At 22.7% G+C, this 11,355-nt stretch overlaps 1 protein-coding gene across 1 annotated transcript; it reads right to left on the reverse strand.

Moving 5' to 3' along the window:
• Positions 1-620: 620 nt before the first annotated feature.
• On the reverse strand, positions 621-4,817 carry LOC129612201 (uncharacterized). The gene is made up of 8 exons (XM_055525720.1): positions 4,636-4,817; positions 3,058-3,195; positions 2,809-2,982; positions 2,566-2,744; positions 2,074-2,183; positions 1,743-2,009; positions 1,367-1,529; positions 621-1,066 (listed from the first exon to the last, which is right to left on the reverse strand). Exons 1-8 carry the CDS (start codon positions 4,660-4,662, stop codon positions 658-660), a joined length of 1,467 nt encoding a protein of 488 aa, XP_055381695.1. The 5' UTR covers positions 4,663-4,817; the 3' UTR covers positions 621-657.
• Positions 4,818-11,355: the final 6,538 nt, after the last annotated feature.

Raw genomic sequence — 11,355 nt, forward strand, 5'->3', positions numbered from 1 at the left:
TGATCTCGTTTTTCTTCTAGACCCCAGCCTGTAGAAGCCTGAAATTCTAGGAGCTAATAAATGCTTAATTTCGTTAGAAGAAAATATTTTTCCATCTCCACCCACTCTCAAGTTATTGCCTCTTGAAATTTGCAAAATTTGAATTTCTGACGCCCTATATTTCCGAAACTGCAAGCTTTTTCAAATTTCTATAAACGCAAAAAGATAACGGTAAATCCCATAAAAATATAATTATTTTTCTTAACTCACACAATTAACCCTTAAATTCGAGCATTTCAAAGACTGCATAAATCGTTCATCCTAAATATATGCAATCCTAGAAATAGTTTCGTTCATGAATGAAAATAATTTTAATAGTGTTTTTTTACTTGCTGGAGGGAAAAGGGCTACAATACAAACGATTAGTTTGATCCAACTTTATTATAGATAAGTAAGAAATGCATTTCTTTGATTTAATGTCACTGTTATAGTAAACGAGCGAAAACAAGTACAGTTTTCACTGTTACATTCATTAAAATTTGCTGGAAGTGAAAATTAAACAAAACATTTTTTTATATTTTAATTTAAGATTTTTATTCTAAAATTTGATTTAAAATTTTTAGTATTTTTTTTTTTTGTTATTTTGTTTTTTTTTTATTATTTTTTGTTTTTTTTTCTTCAATAATTTGAATCAAATAATTGTTTTTTGACTTCGGTTGGATAAGTAACATAAATATAATGATTATTTTGGGCTGGTGTTACATTATCAGTTCGAATATCAATACTTTCTGAGCAAATAATATCTTTGTCATAATCAATAATATTACGATGTTGTTGCTGCTGCTGTAATTGATTAGATTGATTGTGTTGAAATGATTGTTGTTGTTGCATTTGATGTTGCTGTTGTTGTTGTTGTTGATGTAATTGTTGTTGTTGATGTTGTATATTGGGCACATTAGAATTTTCTCTATATCTAGGATGATTTGTTGAATATCTCGAATTTGATGGTGTACGCATTTTTATTGAATTTACAGCATTATGTGTTGGTCTATATATATCTCTACTATTGTTACTATATTCAGTGGTTCTAAAATGATTGAAAATAAAAAAACAAAATAGAACAGAATCATAGTAATGATTATAAAAAGAAAAAAAAAAAAAACAAGAAAATAAATAAAAGAAAAGCGCAACAAACAAACACCAAATATACAATAATTTTATTTCACAATTTAAATTAACATAAAATTTTAAATATTTTATTTAATATGGAATTTTTAAATTTTTGCATTAATATAATTGTACAATATATTTTGAATTTTTATTTATATAATTGTGCTTATAAATATAAACTATATTATGTAATTTTTTTATTAGAATTTAAACTTACTCATATCTTATGAATATAATGTAATAACAAAAACTTATTCCAAGAGATACAATAAAAATTCCTAAAAATAAAATAGCCCATGGAAAACTTTTCATATGTACTGGACCATCTTCCCAATATCGATCACATGTTAGATACCAACAAACAACACGATTTAATTCATCTACAAAAAAAAAAATAAATAGAAATACAAATTATTTTTTTGTTCTATTGTTTAACACAATGATCTACATGTTTACATCTTTAACATTTCATTTCATATTAAATTTCATAATTAGAAATTGAAAAGAAGAGAAAAACACTGTATATACAAAATTATAATAAACGTTCTCTCTAGATATCACTGATTTCGATTCGATTATTGATTCCAACTTACTTTCTAATTCTCTAAATTGTAAATCGGTCATCTCTAATAATAATCCAGTTATACATTTTCGTACCGTATATTCACATTTTTGTTTAATTTTCGCAATACCATCTGGATCACATTTACGATAAAATTTTTGATTTTCTGTACCATTATTTATTGTAAAATTATTATATTTGTTAAAAGTTTGATTGCTTGTTGAGAATGTCTTTGCATTTGTATTACCATCATTGTCATTATCATTTGTATTAGGATTTTGTGGAGAAGAATATTTTCCTAAAAAATTTATAATATTAATTTGCTATTTGATATGAAATAATTGTTTTTTTTTCTAACTTACTATTTTCTTCCATATTGCTTTTACATGGTTTTCTTCTAAGAAATTTTAACATTGATATTTGTGATTTTTTCAAAATATTATTAGGTTTTGTATCCGGCAGCAACTTCCTTCTATAAGTAAAAATAAGGAAAAAAAATATATTTTTTAATTTTTTTTTTTTAAAATAAATTTCGAAAAATTTTATAATTTTGAACGTTTCAATCAAAAGTTAAACATTTTTATTATTTTATTGGCAAGTATATAATACGAAATCCAGTATAATTGAAAAAAATCCAACCTGCAATAGAGCAGATGAACAAGCGACTTCCCGTTCTATATATACTTGCAAAACCAAATTCTATGTAATATAATAAAGCTCAATTTTCAATTATTTTCAAAAAAAAAAAAAAAAATTTAATAAAGAAATAATTAACTTTTGATATTATGAACGTCTATAATTATGCAAATTTTAATATTTAAAAAAAAAAAACATTTTTTCTTTTTATATTTTACTCAGAAGCAATTGGGTCAAGTCTTATAAGGCTTCCTTGAGGTAAATTATTTGCTTTATCTTTCCAAACTTCCATATCAGTTGTTATGGGAGCAGAAGATGATAATGTTAAATCTTGTGAAGACCATACATCACAACGCATAACATCGCAAAAATCTGCTAAACAAATGGCATCCTCAGCCTTAAAATAGCAAAAAATACATAATACATAATTATTAATTAAAATTTTTTTTTTTAGAATTTACCTGATTAATCACATCATGTTTCTCTAAATGATCATCAATATATTTCTCAGAGAAAAAGCTTTTACCACATAAGGAACATGTCCATTGAGTTGGTCGATTTTTCTTTTTTGCTTTTTGAATTGGCCAAAATATATCACGTATTTTATGAAAAGGGCAATCTATTGGAAGTTTTACCTAAAATATTTTGTTTTTTTTTTTTTTTTTTTTTTTTTATAAAATAATTTCATAAATTGTACAATTTTGATTTACTTTATATTGATCAAGTATTGGTTGCCATTTAGAATGTATTATTTTTCTAACAAGTCTACTGTTATCTCGAGAGCATAATGTATGTTTTATTTCTATCCGGGGCCATGATAATATTGTTAATAATGAAAAGATTATAAGCTAAAAATAGAGAGAGAGAGAGAGAGAAATGAAAAAAAAAGGAAATTAATTTAAATTGTTTAATTAAATTCACATTATATGTATGTATTTGTACGTATAAGTAAAAAAATAAATGTTTCTTATACAAACATAGAAGAGAAAATAAAATAAGAAAAAACAATAACAAAAAAAAAAAAGTAATTCATCAACAGCCTATAAGTAGGCTTTTAATTTTCTTTCAATTACACTTCAATATAAATTTCCTTTAGGAAATTATTACATGCATAACTATTTTGATTTATAATAGAAATCAATTCCGTTTCAGTTACTTGACCAATAATATGACCAATAAAGTAATGAGTATAACAAAATTAAATTTCCATTTATAACACTTTATATTGCAAATATATTTTAAGTAGTATTAGTTTGGGATTTGTTGCTGGTGTACTTTGCATTTTTTGATATTTACTCATTTTTTTCTCTTTAAATATATATACGTATAATTACATACATATATTATTGTAAAATTATATTTAAAATTAATTAAAATAATAAAATGATATACGAATAAATTTAATTATTCGCTCAAGTATATATATATATATATATATCGTATGGATAATTAAGCCATTATAATTGCTTGTTATTAAAAATTTTTAGAGATATTGTACCCGCCCATAATAATCTCGACATTTTCTATTTACGAGTATATTGGAATTAAAATAGAGCATTTCACTTTATAAAATTTTCATCTTATATTTTGAATTTATATTTTCTTGAAAAGGAAATCATGTCCTTATAATATATCCTTTCATTATTGTATAATTTACTTGATATATACGCTATATATATACATATATATTATGAATATGATATATCCAAATGTACTCGTATATATGAAATTCGTAATATGAGTAAAAATACTTTTATACATGATTTATGTGATAATATTCTTCTTCCTTTAGGTTATTTTTTTTTCACACTATGCATATCGTTTTGTATAACGTATAGAAACATTATTACACTTATGTGTACATACACACAACATACTTATATGTTATAAAATATAGGTAGAAACTGAAAGAATTTTTTTTTTTTTATTATAGATATAGGCACCACCTAATTAACAAAATATTTTACATTTTTTTTTTTACATTTCAAGAATTTTTCCTCTGTTATTTTATTGTGTTAAGTGCTTTTATTTTTACATTAATATAGTCTATATGTACGGGTATTTGTGTATGTTCCGGTTATATTTTAAATTTATTCTGAACTTTTTCCACGCATATATTAAAATTTAAATATGAAAAATTAGTAATATTATTTTGAATTTATGGTTTTTTAATTAATTTTTCTTCACTGTCTTCAATTAATAATTCAGTAATTTTGTATTTTTTTTGTTAAGAAGAAAATTTTATTCAACAAAATTCAATTGAAATCCAAAAATATTTTAATATTTACCTCAATATGGAATAATAAGGTCGACATTCATAATATTTTCAATGATATTTATAAAATCTTTTCTTAAATAAAAAAAAAATAATAAAACTTTTTTTTTTTTTTTGTATTTCCTATGTGTGTTTTCCTTTTTTTAGTTCTTATCCTTTTTTTGTCATAAGGAAATTTATGACTTTTCCAGTACCATGCATGTATAGCAAAAAAGCAATCCTAAAATTCAATAAACAAAAATTATTTTTTTTTTTTGTTTTTTGACACATGCGCGCTTTCATTTAATTTTTTGATTTGACAGATTTGATTGTATCCTGCAGCAATTTTTGTTTTTATTGTTTTTATATTTTGAAATTTTTTAAAAGGGACAATTTTTTAAGAGAAAAAAATAGGAAAACAATTTGAATGAAATAAGAAAAATTTAATATATGAGAAATGTCATATTTGATTCGTACATACAAAAGTAATGTTATATATGAAAAAAAAATTGCATAATTATAGGATGTTCAAAAAATAAAGCTCAAATTAATTATGTAACAAAAAATAAATTTTTTATAAGTTGTTCAATAATTAATAATTAATTGAATAGTAAGGAAAATTTTTTTGAGGTTAAATTTTTTTTATTTTTTGAAAAATTATGTGAATATTTTTTGAATGGAAGCGCTTGAAAAATATTCTTACTTGTTTATTTTCGATTTTGTGACTGTTTATTTGGTAACATTTTCGATATAGTAAATAAAATAATTTTAATGTTAAAGGAATTATGTTGTTCCTACCTAAAAGTTACTAATGTCATTCGAGTAAATATTTTTTTTTATAGGTACAAAAATTTATAATTATAATTTTATAATTTGGTTTTTAAAAAATTTTGAAAAAAATACCAAAAACATATTTATGTGTCACAGGAAATAGAAAAACAAATTTTGTGTAATTTAAAATTTCCCATAAATGGTTTGTGTCTTTGATCTAATGTATAACAGAAATTGTGTACCTAAATAATATGTAAAATTTATTAAAACCTTAAGAAAGTATAACTAGTATATTATTTTGCATATATATACTAGTAGGTATATATATAACAGTTATATTATTAATTTTAGGTATATATATAACAGTTATATTATTAATCACGATTAAAATGTTAAGCTGTATTATTATAGCATTATGTAAATTATGTATAGTTGTTTGTAAATAATTACGAATTAAAAATTTACCAGCTAATAATAGAGAAAACTATTTATTAAGGCTACTCTAGTTGGTAAATTGGTAAACTAGTTTGCAATCCATATTATTCAGTAACTGATATACTTATACGTAATTCACGTTACAAATAATATCTGCTTGATTGTTAAATGTGTCTTAGTATATATGTATAAAATTATTCTAGACGGTAAACTTGAAGCTCTCAAAATTATTTACAAATATAATGTTACATTTGCTCGACTTTTTGACTCTTTGGTGTACAGTAACCAACAAAAAGTACCGACAAGTTGGTTTACAGTAATAAATTGTATAGAAATTTAAAAATCACGAGAGTTACCGTCCTGAAAGAAAACTATTGCATATTTATTCAACAAAATGAACTTATTTAGTTGAGTAAATGTAAAGATGAATAATAGCTAATAAACAAAAAAAAAAATATTTACATTTTAGTTTATTAAAGGGCTTTATGTTACCATGAAAAATAATTTTGTTACTCTTTTTTTGTGGAATAAATTAAAGTCCAACTAAAAATTGCATAACAGTTTAAAAAATAATAAAAAATATTTTTTTTTTTTGGGAAATATTTGCATTGACATTTTTATTTTTACACTATACCATTGAAATACAAAAACCGAATGCAAATCGCATATTATTTAAATTTTTTTTTTATTTTATTTTAAAATTCATAAAAAAACCAACTAAAATACATCAATTTTTATTTTATATATCTAGACAAAATAAAAAAAAAAATTTTTTTTTTCTACCACATTTTCAAAAAATTTAATATTCAATTCGAGTGAGTAAAAATTAAAATAATAATGAACTAAAATATATTGTTAAGCTCTATGTAACATTTTAATGAATTTGTAATACAAATACATCACTTAACATCAAAAGAAAATGCCACCAGACTGAGAAACGATGAAAAATTTACAAAACTTTTATAAAATTTTTAAAATTTTAACTATAAATTAAAAAACATCTGTTTGCCAATTCAATTAATATTAAAACAATTTAAATTTTTACAAGTTTTCGTATAATTACTTTTGAATTTCGAAAATGATACGTAAAAAATTATCTAACTTATTTCTTCATTTAAACTTCATCCGATGCATTTCAATGAAGGTCATGATAGTTCGGTAAAAAGTAAATATTCATATTTGAAGCATAAGGAGTCAATATTATTTACTTGCTCTTTAATACACACACAACAAATAGTATAAGCGATTCATGGAATTGTGCATACTAACATGAAAATTAGTATAGAAGATAATAAATAATGTGATTTATTAGTTACATTATGTTTAAGCATTTACTTTCACTTTTATATTCATAATGTGATAATGTTTTTATTTTAATAGTTTTTAGTTAAAAATTTTTATATTATACGAGTAGATAATTCATATAAATGCAATTTCGAACATCAGTATATCAATTGTGATCCCAGAGTATAAGATGTTCAAAGAAACTTGTAACATGTTTTGGATCTTCTTCTATTCTCGTATATGTATACAAAAATTAATGTGTTTGTGTATATCCTTCATGTAAAGAGTCGATATTTTCATAATATTATACTTTTGTTGAGCCTTCTGTCAGTTTGTTTGATATTATGTTTTTCATATTTTATTTATAATTTCTACTGATTCGAATTCCTTTTGTACACAATACATTATATGGTATATTATTGACGTAGTGTGATTTGACGTTATGTATGTCATATTTCAATCAAAAGTCTCTTTTGCATAATGGTGCAAAAAGAGTTCTCGTATTTGCTCATGCCAATGATAACGATGTTGGGAGCGTAAGTCTGAACGTCAATAATCTATAGGGTACATGAGGCCACCTGTTACCTAGTTCTTTGCATCGGCTGAGACAACATTCCACCCTGTGCATATCCCCTAATTACACAGTTTATTATGGTCTTCTGTTCAAACTTAATCTTTGTCGCTCTTGTAGTCAACATTTAAGAATGCGAATAACAAAACTTCTGCTTGTTCAAACGTCGTGTGTAAAAAATTCATCAATGTATACAAAACTATCTTTGTAGATCTACTAAGTGGTTTTTCCTGAAATTTGTTTATTTACTACTTTTTAATTCCATCGTTCTTTAGAAATGATTTGAAATCGGGTGGCCTGAGTGATGAACAGTCAATTTTCGTTCAATTTTTTGACAAGTAAATTGTATACATTATATTTTATTATATTTTAATTACTAATTTGTTAATTTAATTTAATTAAAATTTAAAATGGCAACAATATAACCTTAATTGAATTGGTAATGAAGAATAAATTTCCATTAAATAATATGACATCATTATCCTTATTGGACATTGACATCCAATGACATCATTGAATTTATTGGACATTGAATTAAAATAGGTCCAATTCATTAATTAATTAATATCAAAATGCATTTATGTCAAAATATTGCAATAAATTACTTTGAATTCTAATTATAATTAAATTTTTAATGAATTTATTTTGAAGTAAAAATTTTAACATTGACAATTTGAATTAGAATTTGTATATGTACATGTATATATATGGGAGCAAATATAGTCATGTGTAAAAGTATGTACTATGTTCATTATTAAGTAGGTATTTTAAGCTTATATTAATTAATTTGGGTTAAGATTTTGTCTTTCCAATATTTCTTTTTTTAATCGTTCGTTATTCAGTAGTTAATTTTATTGAAAGCGTCTCTCTTTCAAATGAATATTCGTCATAATATCCTTTTTCCTTATATTTAATAGCAAAAAATTAGCTTTATTTTTCCATCTATTTCACGATAACAATTTGCAATTAAAAAATTAATTTAATTCGCTATTAAAACTTTATATAATTATTATTTTATATAATATATTTGTGTATACGAAAATAACAATTATATAACAAACTTCTTGAATATTGTAAAATTCATAGTAAAAAACAAAAAAGATCCAATGAAATAAAAGTAAAAGTAATGTGAGAAAAATTATCAATGGAATTTTTATTTGAAAATGAAACTCGATTGTCAAGATCATCGTTTAATAAATCGGATGAAATAAAAAAAAAATGATGATAGAAAGAAGAAAAAACTGGACCTAATAAACGATAGTTGCATTTTTCTTCGGTTTTTTTTTTTTTTAGTTTTTTTCATTTTCAATCAATATCAACCAACTTGTTTTGCAACATAATTGTGAATGCCAAGTAGGAAATATATACGTTACTGTTAATAAAATTATGGAACTAATAAAGCTTAAGCACATGTACCCGTTTTTTTTTGTGCTTTTTCCATAAATGTTGTAAATTCTTGCTATATAATAAAAATGCAATGTCCGGATAAAAAAAAAATTAAGACTTAATTATGACAATTGTTTAGTTTTAATTTATAGTGTTGTGTATAATACAGTAAATTTACTGCAAATTGTACTGCATTAGATGACAATGAAATGTTGGGTAAAAATCAGAGTTTAAGTAATTTTTAATTTAGATTTATTGATTGAATTAATCGCTTACTAAATTATACTAATTTTAATTGTTCAATGCGCCGCATGGTGGCCGTATGTAATACTTTGTAGTTATACTCATTTATTTTCTGAACTTTCTGTCATTTTAAATGAAAGTAAACTGTATATGAAGTAATAATAATAATATAACAATTTACATCGTTTAATAAAATTATTTAATTCTAAAATTATATAAGAAAATCGAAGTATTTAATAATATTTTAAGTTGAATACATGTATTTATATAGTAGATAATTTTAATATAGTGAAAAAGTGTAATAGTATGCCAACGGTTGCAGTTATTTTATTTTGTACTTTTTTTTTGCTGCTCTAAATTTTAATTATATATTATGAAATTTTTTTTTGATCAAAGTTGTTTTAAAGCTCATAGAAAATGAAAAAATCGAGTTTTTCTTTAATTGCATCAATTTGTTTTTCTATTAAAGTTTTAAATTTTTGTAAGAAATATATACATATACATACATATTTATTGAGTAAACATAAATATTGAGTAAACAAAATATGTTATCGTATTTATTGTGAGTATACAAGTGCTTATATTTTGTACTTGTAAAATTGTGGCACTGAAATTTTAATTTCAGGACTTTTTTTTAGTAATATGGCGTATATTATATAGTTTATATGTTTTTGTAATTTCTTGAAATATTTAAGTAGCTTAAGGTAAATTAAGAAATGTGTTGAGAAAGCAAGTATGATAATGTATAAATTACATGAATTAAACATGTTTACTATTTTTACTAATTTACCCAATTTTGAAAATTTATTTTGAAACTTCATATAGGTATGTATGAAGTACTATTCGTTTGATTAGTACTTTTTAATCCATTGAATTGTGAATATCATTTTAAAACAGATTTCTGGTTTATTTCTGAATTGTTCTTACTTATTAAATAATCATAATTATAAATATAATTAAATAATCAAAAGCACTCCCGTACTTTTACTGGAATTAAAGTACAGAGAAAATTGAGTAAATTGGAAAGGAAAATATTAACGAAATACTAAAACCAAAAAATAAAAATATAGAAACAGAAGGAAAATTAAACGGAGAGCATTGCGTTTCAAACAAATTTCAAATAACCATCCAACAACAATCAATGTTGTTTTTTGAAAAACTGGAATTTCTTACTCTTTTTTAGATTGAATTTGGATTGGGTTCAATATTTGGGACAAATTCAATATTTTTTTGAGAAATTTTAAATTTTAATTGTCATTATCCCTTAAATTGGTGCAGGAAAAGTGTTAAATACATAGTTGAAAGTATATCAAACCATAAACACACATGACATGAAAAAGATAAACGTTATTATTATTATTAACAAAATCTTTTAAATCAATGCATAACATTTATTTCTTTGATAAAAATTTAATGATAATTTAATTAGATATAAGAATTTCAAAAAAAAAATATATAAATGAAAATTACAGTTATTTAGAAAAACAAATATTGCAATATTAATGTCAAAAGCTCCCATATTTCAAAAATATGTGTATGCTTACATTTGTATGTATGTTTGTTTGTATGTTTTTTATGCTAACATTTGTATATTTAAGTAGATTTTATCATCATAACATAGTAACTGCAATAATGTCAAAACGCATTTTTTCACTCTTTCTCAATTCATTGATGCCGCTGATATTTGAGAGAGAGAAATGTGTAAGGAAAACTTTATGTATTTTAGGTATCAAAATATTAAAGATCTAATTAAATATTCACTAAAAATGTGTTTATTCACAATTCACAATAGACCTAAATTAATTCACAATTTTATTTTTATTTTTCATTTGTTTTATACTTTTCATATAAAATTATAACAAATTTTTATTACAAATTATGCATTTATGTATATACATACATATTATAGCATGTATTATAAATGTACGAATATATTATTCAAAAATACACACACACACACACATAAACTTAAAAATTGTAATTTTACGCTCAAAAAGCTGCACATTACTTTTCTTTCTTTCTTTTTCTTATTGTTTGTTTTTTTTTAGTTTTGTTTTTATAAAT

This window comes from Condylostylus longicornis, unplaced genomic scaffold (genome assembly GCF_029603195.1).
Source record: "Condylostylus longicornis isolate FDR11 unplaced genomic scaffold, ASM2960319v2 ptg000063l, whole genome shotgun sequence".
Taxonomy (NCBI): domain Eukaryota; kingdom Metazoa; phylum Arthropoda; class Insecta; order Diptera; family Dolichopodidae; genus Condylostylus; species Condylostylus longicornis.

Bases quoted from the DNA above. Each gene is read 5' to 3' on its own strand.
- LOC129612201 (XM_055525720.1), bottom strand. From the start codon at position 4,662: ATGTCGACCTTATTATTCCATATTGAG. The intron at 3,196-4,635 runs GTAAATATTAAA...CTCTATTTTTAG, and splicing joins CCTTATTATTCCATATTGAG to CTTATAATCTTTTCATTATT. The intron at 1,067-1,366 runs GTAAGTTTAAAT...CAATCATTTTAG, and splicing joins ATTATATTCATAAGATATGA to AACCACTGAATATAGTAACA.